This window comes from Thermobia domestica, chromosome 14, assembly GCF_964235325.1.
Source record: "Thermobia domestica chromosome 14, izTheDome1.hap1.1, whole genome shotgun sequence".
NCBI lineage: Eukaryota > Metazoa > Arthropoda > Insecta > Zygentoma > Lepismatidae > Thermobia > Thermobia domestica.
Genome location: NC_137467.1, coordinates 44,380,841 through 44,405,541, shown reverse-complemented (window position 1 = coordinate 44,405,541; position 24,701 = coordinate 44,380,841). Strand labels below are relative to the sequence as shown.

The 24,701-nt window shown below is 37.7% G+C and overlaps 1 protein-coding gene across 2 annotated transcripts in view; it reads right to left on the bottom strand.

The window, feature by feature from the left end:
* LOC145669660 (putative cytochrome P450 49a1) overlaps window positions 1-24,701 on the bottom strand; it is a 104,832-nt gene that overhangs the window by 5,018 nt on the left and 75,113 nt on the right. For both annotated transcript variants that reach the window (XM_081737914.1, XM_081737915.1), the window contains exons 9-10: window positions 4,565-4,643; window positions 1,184-1,423 (exon numbers count right to left, since the gene is read on the bottom strand). In XM_081737914.1, the coding sequence (XP_081594040.1) occupies window positions 1,184-1,423; window positions 4,565-4,643 (319 nt within the window). The remainder of the gene's footprint in view (window positions 1-1,183; window positions 1,424-4,564; window positions 4,644-24,701) is intronic.

Sequence of the window (24,701 nt, the reverse complement as noted above, 5' to 3'; positions counted from 1 at the left end):
TTTCCGGTTTCAGTCGAATAATTAGAGTGCGTATGCAATATATTATTGGAACACTTAATATATTACAGAGAATATCTTTTCGCTGTCTATTATTGTTTTACTTTATGACGATCACTTAAAACAGGAAGTGGTTGATTTCTGTTATTTCCGGTTTGAATAGAAGGTTAAGATAGACGATATTATCTATTCTTAGAATGCTAAATCGATTCGCCGAAAAAAAGACGCTTCTTGCTATCTCCTAACATTTTTTATCTATGTAGACTAATATTGTACAGTATGATGTAAATCTGACAGGGGATGATAGGAGAATAATAGAAAGAAAAGCAGGGATTTTATTAAACGCTTTCAGCGATATGGGTTTAGAAGTATATACAGAGAAAATTAGATATCTGGAAATTCGCCGGGACCGTATTATTGCAAATTATGAATACGTCAAAATATCAAATAACACTTCTGACAAAGTGAATACTTTTCATTATCCATGATTAATATTAACAAACCAAAACCCATATGCACGAAGAAATCAAATGTTCACTGAAAGTGGCGAATTCATGTTATTATTCAGTTCAAAATATTGTCTCTTCGCGAATTATTCCATGTACGATACGAACATGAAATTATAAATTAAGCACCAAATAGGTTCACTACACTAGATAAACAAAAGGACACACAAAGGTTAAATAAAAGAAAAATGAGTCTTGAGCCCAATTCAGAAAAAAGTGTCTACTATTAGGGGCCCTAGAAACAATATTTCTTCGTATGGCTTTGAGATTTGTCAATATTGTCCCCTTAATTAATTTGCCATGTATGGAACGAGTCCTCTCACTAAGTGTAAGAGAAAAATGTAGAGAAGGGGCCTATTTTCGAATTTTGCGGAAAGGCCCAAAACAACTTTTTCTAGGGGCCCAAGTATTAATGCTTGCCCCCTCAGAAAAAAATCTAAGTTACGGCGCTGGGTTTATTTGTACCACTTTCAGTAGATGAATAACCTCTATCAACAACTTATACTCCTAACTTGTGACCTTGTATATCCTGGTCAAAAATAACGGTGATCCATTACGTAGTTGTTGAGACTTTTTTTTTATCTCCCGCACTCCCGCACACACGAACAGGAACTCCTTACATGCACCACTATTTCAATAAGTCATAAAATATTTACGTTATGAAATATTTATATACTTACTTTAATGACAAGCATTTCAACCTCTAACTCAGCAAAACGTCGACCAATACATGTTCGAGGTCCAAATCCAAACGGTAGGGATGCGAATGGGTGGATTTTATGTTCTTTGAACGGGCAATTATTCTCTTCAGATACATCTTGATGTCTTGCTTTCAACCACCTTTCAGGAATAAATCTTTTTGGTTGTGGAAAGTACTCCTCCATTTGGCTCAACAGCATGTGAGGCATTGTTAGGAATGTCTAAAAAGATAATGAATAAAATATTATATTTAAGGTTTTCCTATTTTCATTATATCAGAAACAAACGCTACTGCAATATATCTAATACTGAGTGTTAGTATATAGATTAAAACTTAGTAGACGTAAAGGCTAATTTATACCTTCGAGACCACTACTACACGTGCAATTGTCTTCTGGAGACTGAAAATACAGTCTCACATTGTTTCAACAGCTGAGTGGCAGTTAAGGTGTACTGTCCAGCTTTGGTATTTGGCACCATTCAAGCGTCGTCTACATTTCTTCACTGGGCAGATTCCAACAACACAGATGCCAATAGCTGATATATTTTACCGTTATGACGTTACTACAGTTGGCGACAGGCGCAACGATACTCATACCGTTTTGCCTACATGAGCAAAGCTTGAAGACCATCTTGGTCGCTACCGCAGTCATTGGCCCCGAAAAATCGAAACATCAGGTTCATTATGACGAGGTGCACAGGCTACATGCACAAATCAAATCACAATGCATGGTATAACTAACCCATGTCTGACAACATCATAAGCACTTAAAGAGTCTTCATCCCGGCGAAATTAAAATACCGCTAATTTTACAGTAATTATGTGATATCTTCACATAGATAAAAGATAATTGAAATATGGAACAAGAGCGCCCTAGACTATATTATTTTGCGTGAGGTACCGTTATCACAAGTCACCTAGCGCTTTTCCGTTTTCAGCTGTTTAGAAACGCGAAAATAAATGCCGATTTTCAAAACGGCTCGAAATCGAAAGCAGATAAGTGAGTCGTGATAACGGTTTCTCATGTAAAATAATATTGTCTAGGGCGATCTTGTTCCACATTTCGATTATCTTTTATCTATTTGAAGATATCACATAACTACTGTAAAATTAGCGGTATTTTAATTTCGTCGGGGTGAAGACTCTTAACCCAAGTACTTGAGAGTATAAACAGATAGTAACTATTATAGCCATTAAGAGAATTAAAAGAATTTAGTAGTAGTAAGTAATTTACATAGTAAGTTTAACATAATTATTTGAAGTGCAAAATAACAAAAATAAATCGAATAAGACATACATATATTGTTATCATATACAGGGTATTTCAAAACAACATCGACAACCTTTGTAAGTTGATTATTGACACCAAAATAAGACGAAAAGTATAGACCAACCTGGGTGCAGAAATCCGTCATTTCGGAGTTATAGACTGCCGAAAACATAAAAAAAATTACTTTAAAGGTCCATAGTTCCAATACTATGCGACCTATCGTAGTCGGATCAAGACTTCACTTACGAACTAATATGTGCGCTGTCCAAAAATACATGTTTCAGAATCCTAAGGTACTCATTCAAACAATTTTTATAGAGAGAGTATGGCTACGGTCATATAATTTGAAGTACTCATCAAGTACCTTTATAAAAAAAAATGTTGTGGAAGTACCACAGGATTCTAAAACATGGATATTTGGATAGCACACATGTTAGTTCCTAGGAATAGTCTTAACCCGACTACGGTAGGTCCCATAGTATTGGAGCTGTGGATCTTCATTTTTGTCATGTTTTCGGCAGCCTAGAACTCCGAAATGACGGGTTTCTGCACTCAGGTTAGTCTCTCTCTCTCTCTCTCTCTCTCTCTCTCTCTCTCTCTATATATATATATATATATATATATATATATATATATATATATATATATATATATATATATATCTTGGTGTCAAGAATCAACTCCCAAACGTTGTTAGTGTTATTTTGAAACACGCTGCATCTATCTACACTGGTTTTCTACAAGAAGTTCATTAGGAGTGGTGGATTCAGGGGCGGATCCAGGATCGACTTCTGGGGGGGCGGTGGGTTGTCATATTGCTAAGGTCCCCAAACTTTGGGATGTGTTTTATTTATATATAAAAAATAAGAAAGTTTCCTCTTCTGGGGGGGGCGATCGCCCCCCCTGGATCCGCCCCTGGGTGGATTTAGGCATTTTTCGACTTTAGGCAATCTATAGCAAGGGGGATCTCGTCCGCCACTACTCACCCGTCAGCTGTAGGATGTCTTGTTTTTCTGCCTAATTCCTGTTCTGTCTAATGATCTTCCAACAGAACTGGAATCCCTGTTCTGCCTAATCTTCGCAAGAAATTATATTTATATTTCAAGAAGAGTTTAATAATTACGTTCCCAGTAGAGCGCCTGCCTCTCGTGCTTCGGGGCACTGGTTCGATTCCCGGCCAAGTAAGTTTGTGATGAACAACATCATGTCAGTGGATTTTGTTGGAGTATTCCCGTTTCCTCCCACATTATTTCATAATCATTCACTTGCCTTAATCATCCATTAAAAAATACCCATAATAAAAGGGTATCGTGTAAAATTTATGTGTACTAGTATGGTACCGTCATTAGCGAAAGGTTGGAAAACTCTGCTGTACGGTACTATTATTTCTAAATATAAAGTCAGGCAACCTTTCTTTCAACATTACATTTTCATCTCATTGGTTGCAGTACAACTATAGATATACCACATTAACTTGACACCTAGTCTTCCGTTCTAAGTGCTGCTATCGGCTGAAGGAACTCCACACCCTTTTTACATCCGCTCTCTCGCTTAGCAACAGCTGAACCCTCATTGGCTCAACGCGTGGGTGTGTGAGGGTGTGAGCTTCATTTCGCATTTTTGCCACGGCTGAAGACATTTTGGCCGCACTATAGCTTCAATGCTATTTCTAAATAGGTTTAATAAATAAACAAATAATACAATTACGTATAATCCTATATTGCTAAAGAGCTTTCATATAAACTCAATGTGTGAAAGAAAAATGTTTAGAAAACTATAACTAGTTAATATTTAGATCTTACTAAGGCTGTACTAAAATAATAATAATAATAATAATAATAATAATAATAATAATAATAATAATAATAATAATAATAATAAATTAAATAAACAAAATAAAAAATGTAGATTAGTGTCGAATCGGAAAGAATATTTCTTTATATGTTGACCCAGAATTCGCAAACAGTTCTAGGATAAAATGCAGCAGTTTCTATGTTTATTAATGTTATAGAATTGATTAAAACTATTGCAACAGAAATGCTATAAGTTCAAATAAATTACAAAATAAGTAGCAAATCATTCTGTACTTACCCCTTTTGGAATTCGGTAACCTCCTAAAACGATGTTGTTCACCGTAGTTCTTTGATTATATGCTGCTACAGATGAAACTCTGAAATACAATGTACAGTTGAAGAAGAAATGTAAGGAATGGTAAATATAAAGTATTCCTAAAATCATATAATTAGAAATACTAATAGTATTTTTGGTCGTTTATTCTTGTGCCGTACCGTACTTTAGCATAATTGATATAGAGGGTGTTTCAAAAGTCTTTTGACAAGATAACTGTCATTATCGGAGTTACAATAAAATGTAAGAGGAGAAACCGTCTCCAAACGTAATGTTTTCAATCTGAAGTGAAGAAATTCTTTAAATAGGACGACCTGTTTGGGCTCTACACTCCTTATGCGCCCAATGTAAAATGAAAATGCAACGTTGCCATTTACCTGCGGCTGGACGGGACGTGGACAAATTTTGTAAAAGTATGGTGAATGGGAGCATGTTTGAAATGGGGGAGGAGGTGGCAATTGGCATGTTAGCGTAAAACACAGTAACTTCATTCACTTATGATGTGGATCCAGATAAATGGTAACGTTTCATTTTCATTTAACATTGGGCACATAAAGAGTGTACAGTTCAAACGGCTCATCCGATTTAAATAAATCCTTCACTTTAGATTGAAAACGTCATATTTGGAGACAGTTTCCCTTCTTATATTTTGTTGTAGCTCTGACAATAACAGAGTTACCCTATATCAGGGGACTTTTGAGACACTGTATATTATTATAAAAAATATCCCTTTAATTTCATATCCCACGATTATGCCCAGTAGAATAAAGGAAAAATGAAATCTTTCAGTTTTACGTCCCACGCTGCCGGTGAGGCTTAAGGAAAGGATGATGATGAGTAATGAATGAAATGGTGGAATGAAGAAAGTGGGAGAACCCCGAGGAAACCCACGTACATGGTGTTTGTCCACCACAAAGTTCACTTGGCGGGGGCTGGGATCGAACCCGGTACCCCAAGCACCAGAGGTGAACGCTCTACCACTGAGCCACCGCGGCCCAGTAGAATAAAGGAGACGGATAGTGTGAGGTGCAGGTAGCCCAAGCCAGGACTAAGGATACCAGAAAACACCACCACAATAAAATTTATAAAAATAAAGTGGAGTGGCTGGGAATATTCAAACTAAGGTCAAAATTTACATAAAATGCAAATTAAATGCATCTGCATACATAATTCCCTGCTTAGAGATAAAGTTGATCTCCTGTAGAAGCCGCCACTGCCACATGTAAAAGTCGGTAGAGCATATGAAAATTAATTAAAATGAACAACAGATCTCAGGGTACTCTGTACGACAGTCATGGTCTAGAAGCTACTTATAGTGAGTTTTCCGCAATAACAATAGGTTAAGAAAAAAAATCTACTTTAAACAAACAGGTAGCAGCCTGTTTAATTACTCACTATACTCATGACTGTGTTCTTTTAGTTCTATGGGCGTAATTCTCCCTGGGCCCCATTCAGGGAGATGGTCAGTTGTACTAAGACAAGGAGAAATGTTTCCTTGACTCACACTCCTGAAAACAAAACATTGGAATTAGTATCAGGTACTCACCCTGCAGGAAAAACAGACCTCTAGAAATACTTTGGATAGATGGCGGTTTATTTCTGTCTTGGTAGACCATTTGGTGAATGTTGACACACGTTTAACACTTCATTTTATACACAGATATTGAATTTCTCCTTTTTATGGTGCACCACTCACACACACTCTGAATTTTAATTTTTTACACATTATTGCCACTATTAGCTTTATAAAAAAAATAAAAGAGGATTTGTTGAACTTGAATTACACAGGAGATCTGATTGATCTCGGAAATTATTGGATATTCTACATTAAATATGAGCTCCTCATTAATTTTGAGTTCAATGTCTCTGACTGTCTCTCAGAGAGGAGGATCGTAATATCACACACATAATAATACACACTTTATATAAAAATAAAATAAACGAAATTGATCAATATTTATATACATTCGTTGCACTGTTCATTTTCAGACGTGATACACAGTTCCTGCTTGAAAATTACCACGGTTGTGTTCTACATTATCATTCCACCGCAACCAAGAAATGTTTCTGATGATTTTACTCGGCTGGACGATAAAGCTCTGTTGAAGCTGACATACAAAATGTCAGTAAAACAAGCAATTGAACTAATGCTTGTGTCCTTGTACTATAGTCCAAGGAGGCACTGCCTTAATAGCTTGACAGGCCTGAAATCTCTCAGATAGAGATTTTATATATATTATTCTACTACTTCCATACCGGAAGTTGTTAACTGCACCACTGTGCTAATGAGAAAGTTTATAGACAATTAACGTCTACTCAGTACTGCTGCCTAACAGATAGCAAGGAGCTATAGATAAAATTCTTATTGTAACTATCATGATCAGACGTCGTAATTGAATATGATTCAGTTTTAACAATTTTGAAGGTTAGCACTGTTCGAAAACACTTGATTCAAGTCACAATAACATTGATGAGTCGTAGCACTGGTCACTAAAACAAAATAGTGCCCGATACATGTCGTTACATGTATATTCACAGGAATTCCACGGGAGAAACGATTCTCACACTTTTTCCTGGGTCAAACTGCCCGGTACTTGGGAAGTATAGAAGACTTCCCAACACAATCGTAAGACGTGTACTCTCTTCGAGCTATGAAACAACTACCCCTGTTCAGCCACTGAACAAGTATATTAAACTATGCCAATACTAAGAAAAGCAGGACTCGCTCTTCTTTGAGTCTTCCAACAAAGGGTTCTCTGCCGCTGGCTATAACTACTGGGTGGTCTTCTTCAAACAGACCACGGAAAACTTGCTTCTAGCTGCATAGTTCACCAGAATCCTTTGGTAAGTGCTGCCATCATGTTGCAATGGCGGTAACATTTAAAAGCTTCTGATCAAAACAGAAGTCCATAGCATTTTACATAAACATAACTATTTTCACTTGGAACGAACACTTAGCATAATAGAAATACATGATATTATATATAAAATTAAAGAAAAATATACACAGAATACATTTATATTATTGTAATGAACTGTCATCTCTCGTAGTATTTTAGGGAAGTCTATTTTCCTTTGGCTTCCCTTCAAACTGTCTGCTACCAATTCGCAGCCATGTTTGTAGGAGAGAGAGAGAAGAAAACATCTTTGGTTACTATTAATTTTGAAAAATACAAGAGCCAAATGTCTTGAACGAAAAGGGAAACACGTTGACAAAAGTAGTCATGAATTTAGAACGGTATTTCCAAGAACTAGTGAGCGAAATACGTTAATATTAATATTTTACATATAAAATGAATCAAAATAAAGTACAAATTTTCAAAACTGCTGTGCATCCTGGGTAAAACTTCTAGGCCCGTTCGCTGACGGAGTACCGGACATTGGTGAAGGGGGGTGGAATGACGCTATGAGCTTGCTACTCGAGAAATTCTTGTAAAACGCAAAGAAATCACACCTATACAAATTCAAAAACTAACATGTTGACACTAAAATTTTTACAACATTTTCAACAAAGGATGTTGAGCGTCAGTCAGCAATGTAGCCAATTTAGCTTTACTTTACTAGAGGAAGTGAACAGGATCCTTCCTATATGTAATGAGTCATATTCTCTTGCTCATTTAGTAATTTCCTGCAAGTGTGAGTTATCATGGACCTCACATACAGTTCTCCAGGCGCCGAAGAGTCGCCAGAAAAAAAATTCTCTGTCAGCGTAGCTCCGTCTCCCAAAGTTCCAACTTCAATGCATGAATCCATAGACTATGCCTTTATTTCTTCTTTAATTAATCCAATGTAGTATAGTATAATAACTATCTTCCTTCATCCCCATGTATAATATATACAATACAATGTCCCAGTGATGAGATGCACGCAATAAAATAAAGGTTCATAAGCCTATAAAGGGAATAACATACATGATTAAATACAATATACATCAATATTGTATTAATATTTCCGTACTACGCTCGGTGTTTAAACATTTTATTCATAATAACAAGCTAATATTTAATATGCACACTAAGTTCAAAGATATTAATTTTATCACACATTAATATATTTACATAATAATATGTAAATGTGCCCCTCATCTGCATTTTGATATGCAGATGAAGGAGAAGGAACTCGGCCTTCTACAGTTTTCCCCCCTATGATTCTAGGTGCTGTATTTGCTAATACAGGACGTAGATCATAATGAGGCCACATTTATGTTCCTGACACATAATCAAAATTTTACATAAGTCTAAAAAAACATACAAAGTAAATCACAAAGTAAAACACAATAAACATAATTACTATAAATTAAGCAAAAGCTAAATGTAGAGAATTCAGGAAGCCCTAACTTACTTGACCTGAATTACATAAGTTCCCCATAAGTACACAATACACTAATACACTAAAGAAAACACTATAGTACTACACTATTTTCACAACTTGTCGAGTCCGGGGTTCGATGCGTCATGTGTGATTAACTATTGCGTCTCTATTGCACCAGTACCACCGTTGTTTGCTTCTTCTCTAGCAACATACTTTTTGAGTAGGTAAGCATTTCTGGTCATTTTGACCTCATCTGTCGCAGGATCCGCTAGCGTGTACATGTTTCTGCCTGTGGTAGCGACAATTTTCCACGGGCCAGAAAATAGGAGTAAGAGTTTCTTAGAAACACCTGCTAGAGCATCCGACTTCGGGAAAACTCTTGATAATACAAGATCACCCACATTGTACTCTACTGTACGGTGTGAATTGTCGAAATTTCTCTTTCGTGCAGCAGCATTCTTTTTGTGATTTTTCTTAGCAATCTCTATGTAGTACTGCACGTCATGGTGCTGATCCACATCTGGGATTTCGAAGAGCCTGGCTATGTCTCTAGACATAGACTGTCCAAAATGACATTCATAGGCTGACACGCCAGTGGTCAAGTGTTTCGCAGAATTCAAACACTTCTCTATTTTCTCTAAGTGTTTGGGCCACAATCTTTGGTTATCATGACACAATTTACGCAGTAAACGTACGGTTGCCTTCACGTTTAGTAGAAGTAATGTGCCTGATACCAAGGTTTGCTAACTCATTTTTCCAGCGGTCAGACTGGAAAGGTGACCCTCTGTCTGTCAAGACGAGTTCCACACTAGGGTTTACTTTTAAGTAGTCCTTAAGCTTCCTTACTGCGGTGGCAGTGTTTGCTTTTCTACATGCGTATAAACCAATAAGTTTAGAAAAAGCATCGTAGAACACAAGAATGTAATGGACTCCCCCAATTCCCTTGGTTATGGGTCCTAACCAATCTGCACAGACCAAGTAGCCTGGCTTCTCCACGACGACGGGATTCAGTGGTTCCGGACGATAACAGTGGGGAGGGTTGCTTTTCTGACATAATTCGCAGGAAGCACAAAATTTCCTCACGCTTGCTCTCATCTTTGGCCATACGAAAAATTCAGTTAGAAGTAGTAGTAATTTGCTGGCCGACATGTGCCCTCGATCTGAATGGTAATAATCGAGCAGTGGAATTACTAACACTTCTGGGATGCATATTCGAACTCCTTCCCGGTCACGCTTACATAAGCGTCCGTTCAAAACTTCGAAACGGTGACAAGCACCATTCTCTCTTGGTGAGTCCGTCTTCTCTTCTACTTCTCTCTTGATCTTGCCGTAGACAGAATCTGAAGACTGCATCTCCGGTAGTATGGCTATCATCTTTCTCAACTCACAAGGAATTTCCGTCAGTATGGTCATCAGCGACTCCTGGAGGATAGGCTTCCGTGCAACAGTGAGGTCTTCTTCTGTGTGAGGAGGGAACCTTGAGTGATAATCACTCAAATTTTCATTTGACTTTACAAACTGAAACTCGAAATTAAAATTGGAGAGCAACATCGCCCACCGGGTGATGCGCTGGTTTGTAAGTCTACAGTACAGAATAAATTTCAGAGCAAGGTGGTCACTGCGAATTATAAATTTAGTTCCTACTAAATATTGCTTAAACTTAACAACCCCATCTATAAGTCCAAAGAACTCCTTCTCAGTTACGGAGTAATTCTTCTGCGCAGCGTTGAACACACGTGATGTGAAAGCGATGACCCTAATGTCATCATTATCATCATGCTGGTACAATAGAGAAGAACACGCAAAATCACACGCATCCGATTCTAAGATGAGTTGTTTGTCAGGCAGGACGGTCTTCAATACAACTTCTTCTTGGAAGATCTGTTTGATCTTCTCCATCGCTGCCTGATGTACGGGTTCCCACTTGAACCTCACATTTTTCTTCAGCAGATTGAACAACGGATAGAGAACCTCCGAGTATTTCCTGCTGAAGCACCTGTAATATTGACAGTAGCCAATGAAGGAACGCAGTTCCTTCACGTTCCGGGGTGTTCTGAAATCTAACAGCGACTTCACTTTCTCCGGATCTTTTCCAATACCGTATTGAGAAAGTTGGAAACCAAGTATGTTTAATTTTTTTCTTGCGAAGTTACACTTCTTCAGCCTGAGAGTTAGGCCACCTGCAGTGAGTAAACCCAACACTCTGTCGAGGTGTACAAGATGTTCACTGAAGCTCCTGTCGGCTAAAATCAGGTCATCGACATACGCGCCGCAGTACTCTCGCGCTTCAGTTTCTATAAGCATATCTAACGCTCTAACACAAGAAGCAAGGCTCTGTTTAGTACCGAAAGGTAATTTCTGAAAAACGTAGGAAATACCTTCATGTAAAAATCCTAAATACTTTTGGTCACTTTCTTTGACCTTAATCTGGAGGAACATTTCAGTTGCATCCACGCAGCTGAACCAAGAATTATCGCAGATGTCTTGGAGAACAGACAAGGGAGGCATTGGTCTGTCAGATAAATCACCAGATATTTTAGCCAAAGCTCGGCCGTCGATACATACTCGTATACGTCCATCACTCTTTGGTGTCACTACCAGTGGGTTGATATTTGCCGTAGGCTGTTTCTTGATCACACCCCACGCGAGCCATCTCGAAATTTCATTGGATACTAAATTCCTGTAACGTTTAGGGTAAGGATAAAGTTTGGTCTTGATTGGACGTTCGTCCGTTTCTATAATCTCATGCACGTAGTTAGCTATGCAACCTGGCTTGACATCAAAAAGGGCTTGATGCTTCAGCAGCACAGCTTTCAAACTATCTCTTTGTGAGGCTGAGAGATCTGAGCAGTTCGATACAAACTCTTCTATCTCTGAATGGGAGGCGCGAGTCTTCACTTTCATCCACTCTTCTGGTGGGAATACGTGATTCGCCATTTCTTGGGCACTTGGGAATCTTCCATCATCCAAGTTTGGTGCACGAGTTGCCTGTTCTCTGGAGGTCTTAGACTCATCATGTGCATGAACCCGTATGGCCTTCCGTCTTTCGTCTGACGGGGAAAAATTAAAATTAACATTATCAATTTCATCCATTAAGCTAAATGGTTTGCTGCACTCACCATTCCACTCCAAACATCGAACTACTAGATCTTCAGTCTCGCAATCTACGGATCTAAACACTACTTCTACATCATGAGGATGTTTGAGATGTAGAAGGCCGGTGTCATAGTCTAACACGGCACGAGATTCTGTGAAAAAGTTGGATCCTAGTATCAAAGACCTATTTAAGCCTGAAATAATGATGCCCAAAGTATGATATTCCTTCCCTTGTATCACAATGACTAACAGAGTTTGGCCAATTAGTGTCGCTGCTTTATTACCAAAAGCCGACGTTACCCGTATATTCTTTGCACTCAAAAATGCGGGTGGGGGTTGGCTATTTGAGACGGTGTCCCAAAATTCTTTAGAGATCACGGAGCAGGTCGCCCCGGTATCCAATAAACAATTTACTTCCTTTCCAAATAAACTAACATTTATTTCTGGTAGTGAAATGACGTTATTCGCTGGTAACGGTTCATTACAAGAGTCAAAGAGGTTCTTAAAAATGCCATTAGCTTCCTCATAAATTTCCCTGTCTATGTCGATTTGTTCTCCGTTCCTACTTAATAAAACTAATGTCTTTTCTAAAACGCCTTCATTAAAATGCTTCTTATTCCTTATTTGTAGACAAAAATCGCAATTTTCTTCTTCTTTTTCTTCTTCTGAAGTATAAATTTCCTTCACTGCAGTTTCGCAAGAATTCTCTATGTTTACATTATCTAAACTGGTTTCTGAATTACGCACATACTTGGGTTGTAATTTTGTCAACTCGGGTGAACAAGTTCTCTCCGTGTCCAACCTACCGTCGCCGCAAGTATATGTGAGCAATCCTCATTCCCTTGAAGAAGGAGATGAGGATTGGTTACTCCTGGTAACATTGGTTTGCTGGTTCTGTGGAGGGGGCGCACGGTCATAGTGTTCCAGTAACTGGATTTCTTCCTCTTCCCTTCTAAAGGAATTCCGTCGCTGGCTATCCGTGTTGTGCGTTCCTCCCCTCCTACCGCGGGCTACACGACTGTTGTGGTGGGTGTGGGAGTTCCCACCACGTGACCAACCAGACGACCCACTTCCGTTGCTCTGATTACGGGGTGGCGAGCGCTGGTTGTTTTGGTTTGGTCGTTGTCCTCGTCTCTGGTAAGGACGCTGGTTTTCTCGTGTTCTTTTTGTTTGTATACGAGCCAGCTGCTTACCGCTATGGCCGGGGGGGCTATTTTCTTCGTTGTCAATACTCACCTGGAGCATGTTGACCCCCTTCCTAGGGTTCTGCTGATAGAACTGGTCTCGATTTGACATCGAAGACTGCAGTTCTTGAACTAAGTTAAGCAACTCTGCTATGGTTTTCGGGCGAGACGAGACAATAGCCCGAAATAACCAGTTAGGAAAGTGCCTCGGGAGTACTTTCAATAAGGTGGCATCTGTCATACGAGGTTCCAAGATGCTATTTTTATGCAACAAATCCAACAGATATTCTGCTGGGGATTTGTGCACACGACTATCAAAATGCGACGTGAGTATGTTAACCCTCAAATTCGCCAGACGTTCCTCGCTCAAATAGCACTGCCTAAATTCATTAACGAAGTCATCGTAAGTTTGGATTTTACTACGGTTCACTTGGAACCATTGATACGATGTGTTCCTGACCGCCCTGGGTATGAAGCTAAGTCTCATTTCTTCTGGTACCCCTGTGACCTCAAAGTAACGGTCAAGGTCCTGGAGAAAATTATAGGTCTCGGTCTCGGTCTCGGTCCCCATATACACCGGCAAGGTTACGTCTCTATGAATGAGACCTAGTGCAGTGGCCAAATTCTGTCTCGTCTCATGAGTACATGAGCGAGACGTCGACGGTACAGGGTCTGTCTCGTGTGATTTCGCCAGGTTCCCAGGTTGAGAACCGTGCAATTCGCGACTCGAGGTGTTGTTTGGCGATGGAGGTCTTTCTTGCGTGGCAGAGACGGAGATGTTCGCGAGACGTCCCTCGATCACCTCGCTCGTCTCTTTCTGCATGGAGTTTTTCCATTCCTCCATTTTCTTCTCCAATTGAGTGCAGACGTCTTGGACGGTATCGTGTATCTGGCGGATGCTACCGTTGCACTCGGAACGTATTTCCTCGAGCTGCGTCTCTTGCTCGATTTCCCCCCTAAGTCTGGCAAGTTGGGAAGCGAAGCTCACTTCCACTCTCCTGACCTGGTTATATAGATTTTGGGTGGTCTGTTCTACACGAGACGAGACACGCTGTATATTTTCAGTGAGATCGTTATAGTTCTCCTCTAGCTGCCTGGCTACACTGCTAGCATTTTCTTGTACCTCGTCTAGCCTACTTACTGTTTCAGCTACACGACTGGACAGTTCTGCGCGGGCGCCGTCTATCTCCCCCCTTAACTCGGCGGTGGTGAGCTCCAACCGCTCCGTTAACTGGCGCTCGCTTTGCTCAAGTCTCGAACTCACGGTCTCCAGCTGGAGTTCAAGACGAGCATTACTGGACTCTATCGTCTGCTCAAGCCTCTGACAACTATTTTCAACATGGTTATTGCTTTCTTCTATCTTCTTTTCTACCTTACTCTCTAGCCTACGAGAACTTTCCTCAAATTTCTTTTCAAGTTTTCTTTCTAAACTGAGTGAACTTTCTTTTAACTTACTTTCTAAATTTGTCGCATTTTCAACAAGCTTCAATTCTAGCTTCTGTTCTAAACTCTTGGCACTCTCCTCGAGTTTCCTTTGGCCCTGCAAGACTTCTCCTAGAATGGCCGCTAGATTTATACTACTAATATTTCCTATAGTACTACTTTCGTTCATGGCTGGGCTAACAACAATACTCGGATGTACAGCCGTTTCGCTACTTTCCTCCCGCAAAGGCACTTCCGGTTCCCTACCGGTGGCTGGCGGAACCGTTTCCACCACATCTGCGTTTTCTCCCACTACGCTGTCAACGCTCTCGTTAGCGCACTGCGCTACAACTATACTCTCCTCTGAGAGCTGGTCTGCTCTCTGAGCGAAATCTTCGTTTCTGAATTGACTGTCCATATTTTCAAGTTGACGAGCCTGTGCTCTCGTTACAACCATAAATGAAAACAAATTTAATACAAATGTTAACTTCCCCCCTAAACTTCAATAAGCCTGAATTCTCTAATACACAGTATCAAAAGCACAAAATTCAAAGGCACAAACATAAAATTTAACATATAAGACACCGCAGTTCTTGGAAATTTCTGAGGGGTTTGACAAAACATAAACCGGAAATTTTACTTCAAAAGTACACTGACCAAATGAGTGTTTATCAGAAATACTCTATCGCCCTTTACGCTGTTGGCGCCACAATTTTGTGAGGTGCAGGTAGCCCAAGCCAGGACTAAGGATACCAGAAAACACCACCACAATAAAATTTATAAAAATAAAGTGGAGTGGCTGGGAATATTCAAACTAAGGTCAAAATTTACATAAAATGCAAATTAAATGCATCAGCATACATAATTCCCTGCTTAGAGATAAAGTTGATCTCCTGTAGAAGCCGCCACTGCCACATGTAAAAGTCGGTAGAGCATATGAAAATTAATTAAAATGAACAACAGATCTCAGGGTACTCTGTACGACAGTCATGGTCTAGAAGCTACTTATAGTGAGTTTTCCGCAATAACAATAGGTTAAGAAAAAAATCTACTTTAAACAAACAGGTAGCAGCCTGTTTAATTACTCACTATACTCATGACTGTGTTCTTTTAGTTCTATGGGCGTAATTCTCCCTGGGCCCCATTCAAGGAGATGGTCAGTTGTACTAAGACAAGGAGAAATGTTTCCTTGACTCACACTCCTGAAAACAAAACATTGGAATTAGTATCAGGTACTCACCCTGCAGGAAAAACAGACCTCTAGAAATACTTTGGATAGATGGCGGTTTATTTCTGTCTTGGTAGACCATTTGGTGAATGTTGACACACGTTTAACACTTCATTTTATACACAGATATTGAATTTCTCCTTTTTATGGTGCACCACTCACACACACTCTGAATTTTAATTTTTTACACAATATTGCCACTATTAGCTTTATAAAAAAAATAAAAAAGGATTTGTTGAACTTGAATTACACAGGAGATCTGATTGATCTCGGAAATTATTGGATATTCTACATTAAATATGAGCTCCTCATTAATTTTGAGTTCAATGTCTCTGACTGTCTCTCAGAGAGGAGGATCGTAATATCACACACATAATAATACACACTTTATATAAAAATAAAATAAACGAAATTGATCAATATTTATATACATTCGTTGCACTGTTCATTTTCAGACGTGATACACAGTTCCTGCTTGAAAATTACCACGGTTGTGTTCTACATTATCATTCCACCGCAACCAAGAAATGTTTCTGATGATTTTACTCGGCTGGACGATAAAGCTCTGTTGAAGCTGACATACAAAATGTCAGTAAAACAAGCAATTGAACTAATGCTTGTGTCCTTGTACTATAGTCCAAGGAGGCACTGCCTTAATAGCTTGACAGGCCTGAAATCTCTCAGATAGAGATTTTATATATATTATTCTACTACTTCCATACCGGAAGTTGTTAACTGCACCACTGTGCTAATGAGAAAGTTTATAGACAATTAACGTCTACTCAGTACTGCTGCCTAACAGATAGCAAGGAGCTATAGATAAAATTCTTATTGTAACTATCATGATCAGACGTCGTAATTGAATATGATTCAGTTTTAACAATTTTGAAGGTTAGCACTGTTCGAAAACACTTGATTCAAGTCACAATAACATTGATGAGTCGTAGCACTGGTCACTAAAACAAAATAGTGCCCGATACATGTCGTTACATGTATATTCACAGGAATTCCACGGGAGAAACGATTCTCACACTTTTTCCTGGGTCAAACTGCCCGGTACTTGGGAAGTATAGAAGACTTCCCAACACAATCGTAAGACGTGTACTCTCTTCGAGCTATGAAACAACTACCCCTGTTCAGCCACTGAACAAGTATATTAAACTATGCCAATACTAAGAAAAGCAGGACTCGCTCTTCTTTGAGTCTTCCAACAAAGGGTTCTCTGCCGCTGGCTATAACTACTGGGTGGTCTTCTTCAAACAGACCACGGAAAACTTGCTTCTAGCTGCATAGTTCACCAGAATCCTTTGGTAAGTGCTGCCATCATGTTGCAATGGCGGTAACATTTAAAAGCTTCTGATCAAAACAGAAGTCCATAGCATTTTTACATAAACATAACTATTTTCACTTGGAACGAACACTTAGCATAATAGAAATACATGATATTATATATAAAATTAAAGAAAAATATACACAGAATACATTTATATTATTGTAATGAACTGTCATCTCTCGTAGTATTTTAGGGAAGTCTATTTTCCTTTGGCTTCCCTTCAAACTGTCTGCTACCAATTCGCAGCCATGTTTGTAGGAGAGAGAGAGAAGAAAACATCTTTGGTTACTATTAATTTTGAAAAATACAAGAGCCAAATGTCTTGAACGAAAAGGGAAACACGTTGACAAAAGTAGTCATGAATTTAGAACGGTATTTCCAAGAACTAGTGAGCGAAATACGTTAATATTAATATTTTACATATAAAATGAATCAAAATAAAGTACAAATTTTCAAAACTGCTGTGCATCCTGGGTAAAACTTCTAGGCCCGTTCGCTGACGGAGTACCGGACATTGGTGAAGGGGGGTGGAATGACGCTATGAGCTTGCTACTCGAGAAATTCTTGTAAAACGCAAAGAAATCACACCTATACAAATTCAAAAACTAACATGTTGACACTAAAATTTTTACAACATTTTCAACAAAGGATGTTGAGCGTCAGTCAGCAATGTAGCCAATTTAGCTTTGCTTTACTAGAGGAAGTGAACAGGATCCTTCCTATATGTAATGAGTCATATTCTCTTGCTCATTTAGTAATTTCCTGCAAGTGTGAGTTATCATGGACCTCACATACAGTTCTCCAGGCGCCGAAGAGTCGCCAGAAAAAAAAATTCTCTGTCAGCGTAGCTCCGTCTCCCAAAGTTCCAACTTCAATGCATGAATCCATAGACTATGCCTTTATTTCTTCTTTAATTAATCCAATGTAGTATAGTATAATAACTATCTTCCTTCATCCCCATGTATAATATATACAATACAATGTCCCAGTGATGAGATGCACGCAATAAAATAAAGGTTCATAAGCCTATAAAGGGAATAACATACATGATTAAATACAATATACATCAATATTGTATTAATATTTCCGTACTACGCTCGGTGTTTAAACATTTTATTCATAATAACAAGCTAATATTTAATATGCACACTAAGTTCAAAGATATTAATTTTATCACACATTAATATATTTACATAATAATATGTAAATGTGCCCCTCATCTGCATTTTGATATGCAGATGAAGGAGAAGGAACTCGGCCTTCTACAATAGTTAATAAAAATGGACGATTTCTATATACAACGGTAAATAGACAACATTATACAATAGTAAAGGCCAAAGGGACAATAAGAGATATGTTCATACTTAAGTAGTTGAACCTGCACTGTCTACTCAACGCATCGTTCTGTTATAACCATGAATCTCCTTCCCACTGTGCATCTGTCCTTACACAAGTAAAGGAGACTCACAAAAGAAGCCAAATGGTGTGTATAGATGTTGGAGTGAGTTTGTAGCAAATTTGTAGAAGTAACACGATATCAAGTGGAGGAACTGTATATTTTTCTAATAAATTCATATCCGTCAGAGTACGGCTCATTGCCTCTCTTGAGGCCTTTGAAGTTGCCAGCATGCAATAGATTTTTCCATTCAGATTTAAGCACAGCGCTTCCAATGTCCGTCAACCTGCCATACGTAACTCCTTTTCTGGTTGCCTGACACAGTAGTTTCGGCCTGCAACAATGTTAATCTTATGGGCTCAAAACGGCCTCTAAGATGTTGAATAGAACAAAAACGACAGGGTTATTGAAAATTTGAATGAGAACTGGACAATCTACACAAAATTTGGAATCGACCAACGAGAACGGCACGTTTCTAGCACGTGTGGTTTTCGAGATCTGATTCTCGAAAGGATTGGGGACAAACATATAAAACCTAGCATTTTAATATATAGACTAGCTGAACCTGCGCTTTCTAAACAGAACATCATTCACAAATGAGCATGAATCTCCTTGTTATCCCTCACATCTGTACATGTCCCCTACAGACATAAGTGAAAGACGTCTTGATAAAAATTGGCAAGAGATACCATAAAGGGGACATTTTTCGATTACTTTTTCAATATCTCGCACCGTTTGCAAGATTTGAGCCTACTTCCGATTGAAATTTCAAATTCACGTATGATATGTGTATTCTTTATTCTTGCATCCAGTATATAATAAGCGAATACATTACATACACAATTAATTATAGGGTCAGTGATATATATAGTGTTCATTGGGTAAAACACTCCAAACAATAAAGATTCAACTTAGAATGGAGAAATGGTTATCATTTGTTTTTTATTATCATTTCCATGAAACAACCGCCCGAATGGTATGCAACCCCAGTATACAATTATGTTGTGTTGGAATGTATAATGCGTAGGATATGATGCTTTAGATTTTTTTCTAATTTCAACTCTTCCAGTCTACCCGTAAAAATGTAATAAAGAAATAATGGCAATGTTTTTTAATATTCAATTGGAACTGGACAATCTACATAAAATTTGCAATCAATCAGTGAAAACATCTTTCTAGAGCCTGTAGTTTCCGAGATCTCATTGTCAAAAGGATTAGCCACAAACATATAAACGTCCACAAACGTAAAGTTTAAAAGAACTCCAAAGATGGCACCACAATTCATGTGCATTGGTTTTGGAGAATGCTTATTAAAATACAAAGGCTTTGAACAATAATTTAAACAAACAAAGGAAGTGTATATATTCATAAAATCTTTTATTTTTCAAACATGGAAGGAATATAAGGAAATCCGGTTATTTCCCGACACCTAGCATCTTTCCTGTTTTTCGGAAGTCTGGAGACGTTCCCTTCTCGCTTGCAGCTTTCAGAACAGAAGTCAGATGTGAACCTAGATCTTGCTGAGAACTTATTTTAATGCGTCAATGATCTTCTAAGAATACTGACGCTATCAGTACTTGAAGATTTGGTATGAGATTTGACTGAAAATTAATGGGGGTTTCCTTTTTTTACCAATAATTTTAACATTTTTTTTTTTTTACAAATAAATTTGTTACCGTTGTTCGTTCGTAACGGAGCAGTAAAGATTACTCTCTACCAAATATTATCCAGAGTACAAAAATAGTGCCCTTTTAAGTGGGTTTTGATCTCTGCACATAAAAAGAAGAATGAGCCACAGGCACTTGGAGCTGGCGAACATGGTGACTGAAGAACTACAGGGATGCCTTCTGTGTCAAATAAATAAATAAAAACGTAAAATAAAATCCAAATGTAGACTGCTTTTGCACTTGGTGCGCTCTTGTGCTCTATTTCTCAAGTGTGAGCAACACTTGGCTGTACTTATATTCCAATAAAAATTTGATTGATAGTTTTCCATACAAGCACAAATTCTTTTCGGATGATCCCCTGACTATCACAAAAAACGAGCACCAGTTTGACTATTCTAGCTTTCTGAGAACGGTGTGAGTTTTATAGTGTGTCGTCCCGACTTAGAAGTTTTGTCTCAGAGCTTACGTCCAAATCTTACGTTAAAAGCTCATTAGCCTTTCTTACGTTCAAATTTTACGTTAAAAGCTCATTAGCCTTTCTTACGTCCAAATCTTACGTCAAAAGCTCATTAGCCTTTCTTACGTCCAAATCTTACGTTAGAAGCTCATGAACGTAAGCCGTTTCGAACTTAACTTACTACAGATTATTCTCAGTATATTAATAGACACTCTAACATCAAAAGAGTCCTGACTCTTTCCACATTTTTGTCCATTGTTAGGTTGAAAGGTTTCTCAGCTCAAGATTCGTCATCCACTTCTCACCTATCAGTCATTTTAAGTGGCCTTGTGCTTAGAAGTGGATCCAAGGGGGGAACTATAGGTGCTACAGCCCCCTCCCCTTGATGCTCAGGTATACACTAGATAAAATGGGCTTCAATCCTACTTTACACTAGATAAAGCGGCAAACTATGGTTTAGCCTCTTTCTTGATCATATCCCGGATCCGCCGTTGTGTCTGTATCCTAGATAAGGCATCCATTTGCAAGTGTTCGATCCGTGACACAAGTGTGCGCTTTTGCGCACTTAGAAAAGAACAGAGAAACTTAATTATGACAAAAAGGGCGGAAATAGGGTAGGCGAATAAAATAAGTAAATGTTCCCAATGTACGCTCATGTTGATCTACGAAAAGTTTACCTCCACAATCGAGTACATTATCCAGTTTCATGTTCGCTTACTTAGTCAAAAGAGGGAACGACATTGAAAACTAAGTTTACATGTTCATATTTGCATTTATTGTATGTTTAAAGATGTCTCTATTAAATAATTTGATAAGGATACATTTTTAAGATTCATTTTAAAGCAGAATCATTTATAATACACCAGAAATTAAATTTAAGAAATTATCATTAGGTCTAACACTGCTCGCAGCCAGAAATTGATAATTGTTGAGTTAGTAAAAATAGATGAAAAATTCAGAATAAAAGTAAAAAATTAGAATAGTCGATGTTTCCTTTGTACTGTATGAACATCAACAGCATAATTCACTCTGGAAGCCACATCGTTGCACTTACCACCTTCATTTAGACATATACTTCGCGTAAATTAATTCTTGCACTCGTTGGTTCTCATAAACAGGGCTCTCATTGTCTCAACCCGCGCTGAGTAACCCCAGAGCTGAAGATTAACACCTTCATCTCAGCTAATATCATGTGACCTTATATTATGTGAACAGCATTTCATTGCTACCATCACCTCATCTCTCACCGCATTCTTATGTATTAATGACAATAAATCAATAAATAAATAATTCCTGATACCAACTCCTAATACCTTCTTACTATTAAATTGATGTCACTGGCCAAAGAGAAGGCGTTAACTCCTGTGGCCCGTCCGAAATTTGCGAAATGTTATTTTAAAACATCAAAAATATTTGAATGAAAAAAGGCAAGAGCGAAAAAGGCATTATTTTTATTGATTTTCTGGAAAAGGAAATTGTTATTATAAATTGTAGAGAAGTTAAGAAATACGCTTTAAGGAAATTTTATGTTATTTTTAGAAGAATTATCTTTAAACTAATGAATATTGGATTAGGTCTACTACACGCACAGTAAAAACATTTACATAAGAATTCAACATTATCAACATGTTTCAACAAGTCATTTTGTTGTAATACTAATCCAAATTCTGGACAGATGGTTATTGTATCAAATGTGCCAGTGATCGAAGTGAGACGGTATGCGGTGGTATGCCATACCGCCTCTTGTTTTTCAGTAATAAGGACATACCGTCTCTGGTTTTTCAGTGATCAAGACAATATTTAAATAGCCGGAATTTTCAGTCAAAATTATAATAAAACATGCCGCTTCTGCTTTTTTTCCATTTCGAATACTGAAATGTGCCCTGGACATGTACTTTCAAGCTGAATTTAGAATAATATAATTAAATTTTAGGTCAAACTACAAATCCATTTAAAAGAAAAAAAAACAGAACTTCTTATAGCATTGAAGATCTCGGCGTCAATAGTGGTCTAATCAACCGTAAATAGACCGTAAATAAAAACGAAATTGCAAAATAAAGCTCAACTTCTAGCACAAATCTACAATGCAACATATAACGAAAATTTCGTTTTACTAGTTGCCAAATATATACTCTACAAAATAATTTTCAGTGAGAATGGAAAACTTTAATCCTGTGTTCCTCAATTTTAAATCTTTAGTGGGCAGTGTTACTCTCAAGCAACATGGCATTCTATTGCGTTATCCGCACGAATTATACTTCAGTGGTCATTTAATTGGCGTTATTACTATCATACAATATTCATATACATGATTTGCAGGTCGTTTCTTTAGATACTTCTAATCTTCGTCAACAGGGGACAGTCAAATTTAGTATTGTAGAAGCTTTATCTCCTACGTTCCGCGAATTTTTTTTTATTTTTTTTTATCTTGCTCTTCAGAAAAATATTTCAACGAAACTGTTGGTAATAATTACTGAGAGTATTCTTATGATATTTTACCATAATAGGGCAATGTTGCTCCGTAAGCTACACATAATACATATTTTATGGCAATGTTGCTTTGAAATAAACAGCCTGTATTTTGTAACCAAAGTACAAAAATATTTTTAAAATTACGAAATTATAATCAGGAAGACATGGTTCAACCATAAAAGCAAAGTTAATATTTTAATGGTAATGGTATCAATGCTTGCCCATTAAAGGGTTAAATTATTGCTGGATAGACTACTATTGCACCGAGATCAACGATTAGTTGTTTGATAAGGGTTTAACGTCCCTTTTAGCATTGAAACTACAGGGGATGTAAACCTACAGTTTAAGATGAAATCTGCAATATACGAATTAAGACCGGACCCACAGCGAGTTAAGCGCGAATTAAGCTGGACGCTATCCATGTAACTAGATATTTTTGGATATATATATATATATATATATATATATATATATATATATATATATATATATATATATATATATATATATATATATATATATATATATATATATATATAGATGTCTATTTGGTAGGTACAATAATAGTTTGGGATTTAATCCTTCACCGAATTTTATTTTACAAAATGTGTTTGAATTTACAAAGAGAAATTATATAAGTGTCTTTCTTTATTATAAGCAAAGCTGAAGGAAGAAAATACTTTGTACGGGAATCGTTTAGCTCATAGCAGCCTCCGGACGTCTGTAGCGACTTCAGAATACGGTATTCTAGTAACGTCCTTAGCTCATGGCAGCCTCCAGAGGTTCAAGTTGTAGTCATAAAATACCCTCATATTGAGCTTGAACCCCTCCCGAAATAAATTCCTGTGTACGCTACTGTTCCCGAGAACACAATTTTACCTCCTTCTTTAAGGTGGATCACTAGGTATTCTCGGTGCTATGCTAAACGCTGCTTGAATAGTTCGGCGTTGCTAGATAGTGCCGAGTGTTTACTATTACCAGATAATAAAGGAAGTAATCAAGGAATTCTGCTTGGATAGTTACTGGAGAAATTAGTTTTTGACCCTTACCGCAATTCACAGCTAAGTTCCGCTTCTCGAACTGCTTTTCTACGATCCAAGAATTTTCTTTTTGTGACTACCACAGTAAACGTACAAATTTGGCAACAACGCATTATGGCGTTCTGCGCAAATTTCTTTTCAAAACCTATTTCCTTAAGTGTAAATTAATATTTAAATAAAGTGTGAAACATAACACGAAAAACGGTCAAACAATATATCTATTTCGTAATAAAATCGTTACTTTAAAATACTTCACACATACAAACAAACATTTCATAAAACGTAGCACTTCTACTAAGATCTAACAGTAAGTGCCATCTTGTGTGCTCATTGTAAAATGAATCAAATCTTTTCTTTTTCGATATCAACCAAATGAATCAGTGTCTTGTGGTGTAGCTGAAACATAACTCTATCTTATAGTACAATATTTATAATATGTAAACGTTTCATTGCGCAGTAGTTAAGGGAACGAGCTGAAATGTGTACTGACATCCG